This window comes from Corvus cornix, unplaced genomic scaffold (assembly GCF_000738735.6).
Source record: "Corvus cornix cornix isolate S_Up_H32 unplaced genomic scaffold, ASM73873v5 scaffold16, whole genome shotgun sequence".
NCBI lineage: Eukaryota > Metazoa > Chordata > Aves > Passeriformes > Corvidae > Corvus > Corvus cornix.
Genome location: NW_024108684.1, coordinates 14,669 through 26,596, shown reverse-complemented (window position 1 = coordinate 26,596; position 11,928 = coordinate 14,669). Strand labels below are relative to the sequence as shown.

The window sequence follows — 11,928 nt, the reverse complement described above, 5'->3', positions numbered from 1 at the left end:
CCATCCCAATGACGTCAGCGGCGTTCTCCTCCTTCCCGAGGTCTTGGCCCCGCAACCCTGGGTTTATCCCAGCAGGTGACACACGGTGACCCCAGCTCCATAAAGCGCCATTTATTGGTATTTTGTTTTAAAAACGTGGGACTCGGGCTCAGCGGGTGCCGATGGTCACCTGCCACACCCGCACCAGGTTGTCGGTGTAGCCAGCGAACAGGGTCTGGGGACAAGGACAGAGGTCACTCAGGGGTCACCCAGGTGGCCCCCAGGTCAATCCAAACCCCCCAGCCCCAGGTGTGGGAAGGGCAGGAGGGACCACCAGGTCCTTCCCGGGGCAGCTCCAGCTGCAGGGTCCCCAAATCCCCCCTGCCCAGGTGCCCCTGACCAAGTGAAGGGTTCCCAGGTGAGGGAAGATCCCCTGCCCCAGTGAGGGTCCCCAGGGCCTCACCTGCCCGTCGGCCGACCAGGCCAGGGACGTGCACTGGGGCGGCTCCGCTTTGCTGCTGGTGCTGATCACCTCCTGCTTTAGCTCGTCCACGATGATCTTCCCTTCCAGGTCCTGCAGGACCAGAGAGGTGAGGAATGACCCAAGTCCCACTCGGATCCCACCTGGATCCCACCTGAGCCCGGGGCTGGCTCAGAAACAGCCTCTGGGTTTCCCCATGGAGTGGTCGGAGGCATCTGAGTGTTTCATCACAGCACGAGGGGGACCCGCCCCCCGTTCCCAGGGAGATCCCAGGGCGATCCCACAACCCCGGGGGTCATTCCCAGGAATTCCGTACCCAGATCTTGATGCTGGGCCCGGTGGCAGCGCAGAGCCAGTAGCGGTTGGGGCTGAAGCACAGGGCGTTGATGACGTCCCCCCCCGTCCAGCGTGTACAGGTGCTTGCCCTCGTTGAGGTCCCACAGCATGGCCTGCCCGTCCTGGGGACACCATGGGGACACCGAGCTCCAGGAGGGCCCCACAGGGGACACAGAGCTCCAGAACGGTCTCAAGGAGCTCAGGAACAGCCCCAGGAGCTTCACGAGGGCGCCAGGAGGGTCCCAAGGAGCTCAAGAGTGTCCCCGTGAGCTCCAGGAGGGTCTGTGGGAGCTCCAGAAGATCTCAGGAGCATCCCCAAGAAGGTCCCAAGAACCTCCATGAAGATCCCGAGGACCATCGGGAAGATTCCCAGGAGCTCAGGAACGCCCCAGAACAATCCCCAGAAGCCCCAAGAGGTTCTCCTGGAGCGAGGCCTCCCCCCTCCCCACTCCAACCATGACCAATCCCAGGACCCCACAACAGGAACTGGGGCTGTGATGCAGCCCCGGGGTGTCCCTGTGTCCCCCAAACCATACCTTGCCCCCAGAGGCGCAGAGGGAGCCATCGGGGGACACGGTGACCGTGTTCAGGTACCCCGTGTGCCCGATGTGGTTCGTCTTCAGCTTGCAGTTGGCCAGGTTCCACACCTGGGGCGGGAGAAGCAGGATGAGCGGGGGCAAATCCCAGGGTCCCGGGGAGAAATCCCTCCAGGGGACCCCACGCTCACCTTGACCAGCTTGTCCCAGCCGCAGGACACGATGATGGGGTTGCTGCTGTTGGGGGAGAAGCGCACGCACGACACCCACTCCGAGTGGCTCTCGTCCTGCGGGGGAACGGCGCCGGTGGCAGGGCGGGAACGTGGCCGGAGCCCACCCAGGGCTCCTCCAATCAACGGCATTGGGGACTGCCCAGGACTGGCCCCAACCCCCTGGGATCGGCGCAAAGCCCCCCCCAGCTCACCTGCACTGTGTACTTGCAGACCCCCAGCGTGTTCCAGAGCTTGATGGTCTTGTCCCGGGAGCCGGACACAATCTGCCGGTTGTCTGAGGAGAAGGCAACGCTCAGCACGTCCTTGGTGTGGCCCACGAAGCGCCGCGTGGTCGTCCCACTGCGGGAACGGCAACAGGGTCAGCATTCCCAGCAGGAATGGGGGGAAAAGCCCACAAACCAAGGGGGACCTCCAGGAGTGTGGGGGTAACCCAGAAACTAGGAGAAATATCCATACACTAGGGAAAATATCCAGGAACTGGGATGAAAAAAGACAGAATAATTTACTCAGTGATTGGGAATCGGATCAAAGGGGTTACAGGGAAGATGTGGGGATCGGGACAAGTTTGGATCCACGAATTCCGACCCTTTTCCAGCTGCACCCCCTGCAATGCAGCCCCGGGCACCCCAAAATCCAGCCTGACCCCTCCAGAGCTGCTTCCCCACGTCTCTCCCATCATCATTGCAGGACGTGTCGTCAGATCCCGCGGGATCGGCAGAATGTCGGGTGTAATCATCGGGAGAGGGACAGGGAGCAGCTCAAACACCCCACTCCCACCCTAAAATCCGGGATTTACCCAAATTCTGGGATGGTCTGGCCCTGGTGAGATCCCAGGGCCACAAGGAGCTGTCCCAGACCTCCCAAACTTTCCGCCAGACCCCTCAAACGCACACGGTCAAATCCCAGAGCCGCAGGGAGCTGTCCCAGACCCTGAAACATCCCCCAAGCCCCTCCAAGGGCCCCCAAGCCCCCTCAAACTGACGTGGTGAGGTCCCAGAGGCGCAGGGTGCCATCCCAGGAGCCCGAGAGCGCGAACTGCCCGTCCGAGGAGATGACCACATCGCTGACAAAGTGTGAGTGGCCGCGCAGCGCCCGCTGCGGGATCCCGTAGTTGGTCTCATCACGGGTCAGCTTCCACATGATGATGGTCTTGTCTGCGGTGGGGACACACGGGGGTCACCCGAGGGACCCCCGGCCACCCCTGTCCAGCCCGGGAATGGGAGGACACAAATAAAGATAAATCCCAGCGAAGGTACGGGGAGATGCTGCTGCTTCTTCCTCGTCCTCATTCTGCTCCTGCTGCCCCAAATCCCTCCAGCGGAATTCTGGGGGGCTCCTGGCTCCTGGCCCCTCACCTAACCCAGTAAGACCCCCCCCAGTTCTGTCCGTGGAGTTATCCAGACCCCCTGGAACCCCTGTGGACCCCCGCCCCCCAATTTCCCCGATGGTCTCCCCCACACCCCCTCCAGCCCTCCCCGATGGTCCCTCCCGGCGCGCACCGCGCGAGGCGGACAGGATCATGTCGGGGAACTGCGGGGTGGTGGCGATCTGGGTCACCCAGCCGTTGTGGCCCTTCAGGGTCCCGCGCAGGGTCATCTGCTCCGTCATGGCGGCGGCGAGCGGCGGCGGAGCCTGGCGGGGGCGGCGGGATGGCGGCGGATGCGCGGTGGCCTCAGCCCGGACCCGTCCGTCCCCTCAGGCCGGCGCGGGCAAAGAGAGGCGGCGCCGCTTCCGGCGGAACGGGAAGTGACGTCCCGCCGTACGGCAACATGGCGGCGTGCGTGGGCAACATGGTGGCGCCCGGTTGTGTTGTACGGAAAAGGAGGGAATTTGGGGAGGACCTCCCGGAGGATCCCAACAAATCCCCCAACAAAGGGTCTCAGTACCCTCCCTCCCATGGATCGCCGTATTTCCCCAGAGGATCCCAACATCCCTCCACAAAAGATCACAATGTACCTTCCAAAGGATCCCAATATCCCCCCTGAAGAATCCCAATATCCCCCTCGGGGACCCCAATCCCACTGTGGCTGGAGAGTGGCCTGGGCTGACCCTTGCTCCTGCTCCCAGCCCGAGGATCCCGTTCCCTCCATGGCCATTTCAGGATCCTCCTCCCCAGCTAAATATAGGATCGGGATCGGTTCCAGCTCAGCTGTCGCAGCTCCTCCACAGGCTCCAGGACCCTCATCCCGGCTAAAACCCCCCCTTCCCACCCCAAAACCAACACCAGGGGAGCAGCCACGGGGCTGGTGAGTCCTTTCCCCATTCCAGGGGCTCTGGAGAGGCCAGGAAGGCAGATTTGGGGAGATTCCTGGGAATGGGAATTTCAGAGGTGCCTTTGGAATGTGGTGGGAACACGATCTGGCCCCAGCAATGAAGGGCCTTTGGTGCCTCCAAACATTCTATTTATTATCCCTGTTTTACTGCCTGAGGATCCTGAAAAACAGGGGAAGGGTTAAAAGAATGGATCCTGTTGATTCACTAATTCATAATTAATATTGTTAATTACTTAATAATTCCATGTGGGAAGAGTTGGTGCTGCCTCCCTCGCTCCGTGTCTCTGTTTCTCCCTAAATCCCTGTTTTCATCCTGGCGTTTCTCTGTTTATATTGATGGAGCAGCATTCCCAGATTTCTGGATATTTAGCTCCTCAGGGAGTTTGGGGATCGTGAGCACAAAAATGGGCACGAAAACGGCATTTTCGTGATTTTCCCATCCAGCAGGGGCAGTTTGGGAAGGGAAATTCCCTCATGGAATCTCTGTCCTTGCTGGGTTGTCCGTAAGGACACAAAATCCACGTCCCTTCCTCCACCAAATCCCTAATTTTGGTTAAATTGAGCTTCAGGATGGGACACAGGAGGTGGGTTTGTCGCCCCTCATCCCAAAACCTCCCCAGCAATGGGAAATTCCTGGCCTGAAAATGGGGAATTCGTGGAAAACCGGGAGAACGCCTTCCTTGCCCTCACTCCCCTGGGCTGAAACATTCCCCATGTTCCCACATTTTCCTGGAAAACACATCCATGACCCAATTCTTCCCTTTTCCCCCCCAGGCCAACGGAGCGCCCGGAGCCAATTCTGGCTGGGAACAACGCCATGATGGAGCCGGGTGGGTGAAAATGGATTTTTTTTGAGGATTAGGTGCCAAATTCCAGCTCGTTTGGCCCCAAAATCCCGGTCTTGGGTTCCCAGGGGAGCCTCGGCTGCCCCCCACCCCACTTTTGCGTGGATTTTCTCAGATTTCCACACCTAAATTCCGTGTTTTGATGTTCTTGGCCTTCCTGGAGTCGGGCTCATCCCAGAATATCCACATTTAATTTAACTGGACTTTAATTCCCCGAGTTCCTCCTCTGGGAATGCCCCAGACTGACCTCGTTGATCCCTTTTTTTTTTCTCTTTTCCAGGGGAAAACACAGCTCTGGGTGAGTGATTTTCCTCCTTCCACCACTGGAATGTTCCAGACCACATTCAATCAACCCAGATCCAGCTCAGTTATGGAATTACGGGATGGATTTGATTGGGAAAGACCAGGGAAAAAACCCAAATTAATGCTTTTTAAAGACAATTCTGAGGGTGAAAACCAAAAGAAAAACCACCCAGGAGGGGCCGCTGAGGGGTGAATTCCTGGAATTATGGAATTATTCCAGTTGGGAAGGACCTTGGAAATCATCAAATCCAGCTTTAAACCTTCTTTTTGTCTCTTTTCCAGATGAATGGGACACACAAATCCGTGAGTGGAATTTTTTATTCCCCCCTCTTGTCCCAAAAAAAGCCTCAATTCCGAAGGTTTTGATGGAGTTTTGTTGGACTTTAAGGGAAATTACCGGAGGAATTTGGTGAGTCCCTCACCCCGACCCAGCAGCAGCCACTGATGGAGCCATAAAATTTTATATTTTTATATAAATTTTATTTTGTTTTTTTTTTTCTCCTAAAGAAAGTGACACTGAACTGGGTAAGTGGAGTTTTGTCGAGTTGTTTTGGGGTTACTTGGCAGGTTTTTGCTCCACTGAAGGTAAAAATAGTTCCCAGATGTTGGATTTGAAACCAGGAATGAGCAAGAAATTTATCCCCAAATTTATATCAAATGTGTAAACTTGTACACAAAAATATCAATTTCTACCCAAATCTATAAATTTGCACTCCAATCTCCAATTTCTGTCTCTCTTTGGTTTCAGAGGAATGTGACACGGAGAATGGTGAGTTCCAAATTCCTAAATAATGGAAAAATTGTTATTATTAACATGCAAATCCTCCTAAATAAGGAAATTATTGTTATTAAAAATCCAAATAATGGAAGATGAAGGTCTTAAAACCCCCCAGACTCACTGGAAAAGTGATCAATAGGATCAATAAATTGGGGTAAATCTAATAAATCCAGCCAGGAGAGATTATTCCCTAATTATTTCCTAATATTGGGACTAAAATAATTACCAGGAGGGAGGAGAAGGAAATTAAACCCATTTTTCCTCCCTTTCTCCTTTAATTTTAGGGTTGAAACTGTGGCAGTGGGGGAGCGTTGGGTTTTGTCTCCATCAAATTCCTCCGGCAGGGAAATTCTCAATCCCAAATTTCTCTGTTTCAGGTGAACTCGCAGCCGAAATTGGTGAGTCCCAAAACTGGATTTTCCCCAGTCCCTTCGTGTCATGTTTTTAACCAATTTCCCAGGATTTATACCCATTGCTTGGAGAGAAATGTTATTTTTGAATCATAATAATTAACATTAAAAATACCTAAACCCGGGGAATCTGGGGCTGGGACGATGGCAGAACTCCTGATCCGAAGCTGTGTCGGGGCATGGGGCTGAATCCTGCTCCAAATGCCTCCGTTTTGCCCCAAATCCTGACATTTTACCCCAGAATTCCCTTTTCCAGCCCCGATGGCCCCATTTTCCCCACAGACAAGGGGCAGTTTGGGGCAGGCTGGGTTGAATTCCCAAGGAAATCCCGGGTTTATTCTCCTCTTCCCTCCCTGTTCTTCCCAGAGCACCTGACGGCCACGCTCGGTGAGTGCTTGGACTTTCCCTTTTCCCATCTTTTCCCCTTTTCCCCCTTTATTTCCCCTTTTATTGATTCCCTTTCCCTTTTCCCTCTCTCCCCTTCCCCAGAGGAGCGGGACAGGAGGATCAGTGAGTGTCTTTTCCCTTTTCCTGATGGAATTATAACCCCAGGATCTGCTTTTTCAGTAATTTTGGGATCCCCGGGTGGTTTTGGGGTTGCGCCAACCTAAAGAATTTGGGATTTTGGGGCCCCTTTTCCTCGTTCCCGTCGGTGCTGGGGATGGATCCAGACCTGGAAAAGCGCCAGATAATGTGAATTTTCATTTTTTTGGTTTCAGGCAAACTGACCTCGGACCTGGGTAAGGAGTTCCATGGATTAAAGTGAAAGATTTGGCCTTTAAAATGAATGATTCGGCTTTAAAAATTACCGATTTCTCCCTAAAATTAACAGTTGGGGTGTTCAAATGGAAATTTTTCCCTCCAAGTTAGTTTAAAATGGGAATTTTGGCCTTGAGGTGAAAATTTAGGCCTTGATCATGCAAATTATGGTTGTAAAAAATTAAAATTAGAGCATCTTGTGCATTTTCAGGTGGTTTTAAGGCAATTTTTTCCTTAATAAGCCAAATTTTAAGGATTGTAGAGGGGGATGTTTCTGTGGAATAAAAATTCCCTCAAATTGGAGGTTCTGGGGTAGGAGGAGCCATTTTGGGACTTTTTGATATTTATTATTTCCTGGGTTTTCAGGTGAATTGGGGCTGGGTTCTTATTTTATTTCCTGTTTTTTAGGTGAATCCAATGCCAAACTCAGTAAGTCCAAGCCCCCCCCCGATGATTTCAATAGAAAATCCTCATTTTAAAGGAATTTTGGGGGGAAATATCCCCATTCCTGGTCCAGGCACTCTGGGACCACAACGGAACTGACCCAGAAATGAAGGAATTGTTTCCTAATTCTCATTTTCCTGCTTTTTTTCCCCTCTTCTCCTCTTCTTCCCAGAGGAACGTGACCGGAAAATCAGTGAGTGCCATTTTTCCTGCTGGTTTTGGGGTAAAACCCCCTTGTTTTGGGGCAGCCAGATCCTCCTTGATCCCGTCCTGGGAAAAAACTGGAAATAAGTCAATTTTCCCCCAGTTTTCACCCAAATTTGTGTAATTCCCTCGGAGAAAAACCCCAAGTAACCACAAGTCTGGTTTTTCCTCCACAGCCAAGCTCGCCGCTGAAATCCGTGAGTCCCGCTCCTCATTTTCCACCTCATTTGATGATTTTGGGCTTCAACTCCTCATTTCTGGGTCAATTCTGTTGCTTTTCCTGGATTAATCCCTCTTTTCCCTCATCCCATAGGAAGACTCACGGCGCTGCTGGGTATGGACAGCTTTAATTAACATTTTTGAGAGGGTTTACGGCTGTTTTATTAATTAGTGCTGTGGCCTAATAAAGTTAGAAATATTATTTATTACAAATAAAATTAGAAATGGAAAATCCGGTAAATTGGGAACGTTAGAAATGGAAAATGTAGGAAAATGACAAATATTCATCAGGAAAATTTGGAATATAAACCAAGACAAAATGAGAAATTTCCTTTCTTAGGGATGAAACGATGAATAAAAACAGCAGGAAATTGGAAATCTCCTTTATTGGAAGGAAAATTCAGAATGAGGGAAATTCTTGGAGCTTTTTGGCTTTGGTTTTATCCTTGGGGAGGGAGGAGGTAAAAAATGACCCCAAAATGCTGATTTTTGGTGCTTTTCCCTCCCTCTCCCGCAGCCGAGCGCGACTCCGGGCTCCGTAAGTGCCAGAATTCCCAAATTCCTCAGAATTTCATCCCCCTGCAGCTACCGGGCCCCAATCCCTCTTTTTTCGCCCCAAGTTTTGGGAGTCCCACCCCCGACACAGCTCCAAGTGGGAGATTTGCTGGGATTGGAGGGTTCCTCCCAGTTAGAACCCGTTAATATTAATAATAAACTAATACACAATAACACCACCCTAATAATGAATTCATATTTAATAAGAATCGAATTAATAACAATTTAATCATTACTATTTTGGTTGCATCAATAACATTTTGACGGCGTTAATGATGAAAATTCATTGTATCCACACTTAAGATCTAATATATTCATTCTTAGTGAATATTTCTGGTAAAAATCGGTTCTACTAATGGCTAAAATTGATCATATTAATTACTAAAATCGACTCTATTAATGACTAAGGTTGATTATATTGATCATTCTGTTTCAATTACGGTTGGACTCTATCACTGGAATTTATTCACTTTATTTCTCTGTCTTTAGGGAAGCTCCGAGCAGAGCTCGGTGAGTGAGGGGAAAAAGGGGGAAGAGGAGCCAGAACACAGATTTTAATTTTAATTTTGTGTCTCCTCCAGCCAAGTGCGACGCCACCATCCGTGAGTTTGACTCCCACCCCAGCACCCATGGGAACGCTGGAATCCCCCAGTTCCCCAGAATTTGGGGAGACAACCCCCCGGCATCGCGGCGCCGGGGGGCTGAGCCTGAATTTGGGGGGAAAAGGGAAAAGGAACAGGAGGAAAACCCCATGGGAGGAGCTGGGAGGGGGGAAAATCCATCGGGGAATTAATGGGATTTGCTGCTTCCAGGAATCTTCACGGTGGAACTCGGTGAGTCCCCTCCGGCCTCTGCCCCTCGTTAATTCCATCGCTCATTAATTCATCCGAAATAACCCCAAATCCGGATCTTTTCCCGTCGTTTCCAGGCGAGCGACACACGAGAATCGGTGAGTTTGCGGCAGTTTCCACCCCAGGAAATGCTGGGGTGAACTTTTGGGGAGAAAATCCCCAATTCCCCCTCACTGGGGCTGCGGGAAAAGTGAAAATTCGGTCTCAAAATTCCTTTTTTTCCTTGTTTTTCAGGGGAACTCACAGCTGATGTGGGTGAGTTGATCCCGTTAATCTTCCGTTTGGGTGGAAATTGGGTAAAAAATTGGCATTGGGGATTATTACTGTTGTTATTATTATTATCATTATCATTATCAATTTTCCCCTGTTTCTGTTTCCAGAGGTCTTCAATAAAAAGCTCCGTAAGTGCCTGAATTTTTAATTTCCAGGATGAAGTAATTTTTAACAGTTATGGAATAATTCATTGACAATTCCACCCCATTCTGAACCAACTTTGGAAATTCCCATTCTCCCTCTTTTCTCCCTCTTCTCTCCCTCCCAGAGCAACAGGAGGCAGAACTGGGTGAGGAATTTTCCCTCCTTTTTTGGGGCATTTTCCATGAAAATCTGATGGGTTTCAGGGGGAAATCTGGATTTTCATTGAGTCTAGAGGTGCAGGTGCAAAAGCTGAAATAAATATGGATTAAAAAAATGCATCATTAAGAGAAAAATTTAAACATCACTTTTAATATTCAAGAATAATAATAATTATCCCTATTTTTGTTCATTTAGAGGCCCGGGACACCCAGATCCGTGAGTACTCGGGACCAGCTCCAGGGATTTTTAGGGATGAAGGAAGCAGAAAGAATTTCTAGAATTTTTTGAATTTTTTTTTAGAATTATTTCAATTTTGGACGTTTTAAAATAATTATTTATTTTAATCCTTTTATTCCTTTAGGGGAAAATGAAGCTGAGATCAGTAAGTCAGAGATTTATATTTGTATTTATATTTATATCTATATTTATATTTATACTTGTACTTATACTTGTATTTATACTTATATTTATACGTATATTTATACCTATATCTATATCTATACTTCTATTTATGTTCTATAACCATAAAACCACTTTATATTTATAAATCTATAATGACTAAAATCATTTATACATTGAATTGTATCAATAAATTTGGTGTCATTAGTTTTAATTAGTTTCTCTCTGCTTCCCCCCAGGGCACCTGAAGGAGCTGCTGGGTGAGTGCCAATTAATTAAGGTGCAGAGAAATTATAATTAAGAGGGAATTTGGGGAAAAATATCAGCAAAATCCCTGGAGGCGGGAGGAAAATCTAGGAGGAAAAATGGAAATAATGGGGAATAATGGGGAAAAATGTTAATACTATGGTAATAATGGGAAATAGTGAGTAATAATAATTAATAATGTGTTGATAACCTGGCAATAATTTCCATTTTTGTGTGCAGAGGAGAAGGAATTGGCAGCACGTAAGTTTTGGAAAATGGGAATTCTCTCCCCAGAATACGTCTGATTTAATTAGTAATTAACACGCCTCCCTTTTAAGGGTCTCAAACCCCATTTTTTAGGTCCAGATCCCAATTTTTAGGCCTCAAAAACCCAATCTTTGAGGCCTAAATTTTTGAGGTCTTATTCTTGAGGCCAATTTAAAGGTCCCAAACCCCATTTTGTTCCCAAACTCTCATTTTGGGGCACAAGCCCCCATTTCTAAACACAAAATTTACCCGATTTTGGAGTTTCCCCCTCATAAATATCCAGGATTAAAAAATAAAAATAGAGATTTTTGGAGTTAGGGGGGTGTAACTGGGTTTTTTTTATTTCCCTGACTCTAAAATTGCAGGAAATCAGGGGTTTATCCCATTTTTAATCCTTCTTCTGCTTTATTTTCAGGAGAACAGGACTCTGTTATCAGTAAGTGCCGTTGGATTTTGGGAGCAATCCCTGGGGATTTGGGAATTCACACCCATGATGTCCCTGCTGCCATTTTGGCTCAGAATTTTGGCCCAAAAAGTCCCAAAATTAATTAAATTATGTTTAAAAAAATGGAATTGAGAGGCATAAAGTCTCTGCCCAACTCAGGGGATTTTGTATTCTTGGGAAGGGAAAACATGGATCCAAAATAATTTTATTTTCCTCTTTTTAAGGAAAACTAAGGGAGGAGCTTGGTGAGTGGCTTTTATTCTGTTTCCAAAAAGGATCTGGGATTTTGGGGTTTTTTTAGGGTTTTTTTCATAATTGGATTTGGGAATATGGGATTGGAGATCACGGTGGGAGTGAATTAAAAAGGAAGTCATTAAAAGCAGCAGGAATTCCCAGGAAAAAATTAACAGGGCAATAGGGAGAATCCTGAAAAAAAATGGGGACAGGGAAGGAAAATTTGTGTCTCACCTTTTCCTCTTTTTTTGCAGAGGCACTGAAGGAGGGAGAAGTTGGTACATGAGATTGTCCTGCCCTTCTCCGGGATTTGGGGAATTCCCAGGGAGTTGGGAATGATGGAATTCACAGCAGTTGTGTTCATACAATTCATGTTTATTCTATGTTTTTAGTTTGAATTTTTAACCCTTATTTTTATACCTGTGTGGGTTTCATTTTAATTTCCGACCACCACAGTTCCCTATTTTTTAACTCTTTTCAGGTGAACTCCCTGAGGAAATGGAAGAAGAACCGGAAGAGGAGGAAGAGGAGGAAGAGGAAGAGGAGGAAGAGGAG

General features: G+C 48.5%; 2 protein-coding genes across 6 annotated transcripts; one reads left to right on the top strand and one right to left on the bottom strand.

The window, feature by feature from the left end:
* Positions 1–96: 96 nt before the first annotated feature.
* Positions 97–3,275, bottom strand: LOC120412151 (receptor of activated protein C kinase 1-like). The gene is given in 9 exon segments (XM_039572501.1): positions 97–214; positions 443–553; positions 777–860; positions 862–918; positions 1,333–1,443; positions 1,524–1,619; positions 1,757–1,904; positions 2,548–2,719; positions 3,065–3,275. Coding segments are annotated over 9 exon segments (954 nt in total). The 5' UTR covers positions 3,174–3,275; the 3' UTR covers positions 97–148.
* On the top strand, positions 3,205–11,877 carry LOC120412149 (histone-lysine N-methyltransferase SETD1B-A-like). 5 transcript variants are annotated; one of them, XR_005604771.1, is made up of 28 exons: positions 3,205–3,811; positions 4,613–4,668; positions 4,964–4,981; positions 5,269–5,289; positions 5,375–5,395; positions 5,494–5,511; positions 5,735–5,755; positions 6,142–6,162; positions 6,541–6,561; positions 6,664–6,684; positions 6,894–6,914; positions 7,342–7,362; positions 7,550–7,570; positions 7,758–7,778; positions 7,895–7,915; positions 8,318–8,338; positions 8,845–8,865; positions 8,937–8,957; positions 9,168–9,188; positions 9,284–9,304; positions 9,441–9,461; positions 9,587–9,607; positions 9,748–9,768; positions 9,978–9,998; positions 10,144–10,164; positions 10,421–11,130; positions 11,364–11,384; positions 11,628–11,877. XR_005604771.1 is itself a non-coding variant. In XM_039572495.1 (26 exons), exons 1-26 carry the CDS (start codon positions 3,225–3,227, stop codon positions 10,480–10,482), a joined length of 1,182 nt encoding a protein of 393 aa, XP_039428429.1. In that variant the 5' UTR covers positions 3,205–3,224; the 3' UTR covers positions 10,483–11,877. The 5 variants fall into 5 exon arrangements, 3 of the variants coding, with proteins under 3 accessions (XP_039428429.1, XP_039428431.1, XP_039428430.1); XR_005604770.1 differs by having other exon boundaries at positions 10,421–11,384; XM_039572495.1 differs by having other exon boundaries at positions 10,421–11,877.
* The last annotated feature ends 51 nt before the right edge of the window (positions 11,878–11,928 follow it).

Excerpts from the sequence above, each read along its gene's own strand:
- LOC120412149 (XM_039572495.1), top strand. The coding sequence starts at position 3,225 with ATGCGCGGTGGCCTCAGCCCGGACCCGTCCGTCCCCTCAGGCCGGCGC. Across the intron at positions 6,685-6,893 it reads GGAGCGGGACAGGAGGATCA|GCAAACTGACCTCGGACCTG; the intron begins GTGAGTGTCTTT and ends TTTTGGTTTCAG. Across the intron at positions 7,363-7,549 it reads TGAATCCAATGCCAAACTCA|AGGAACGTGACCGGAAAATC; the intron begins GTAAGTCCAAGC and ends TCTTCTTCCCAG.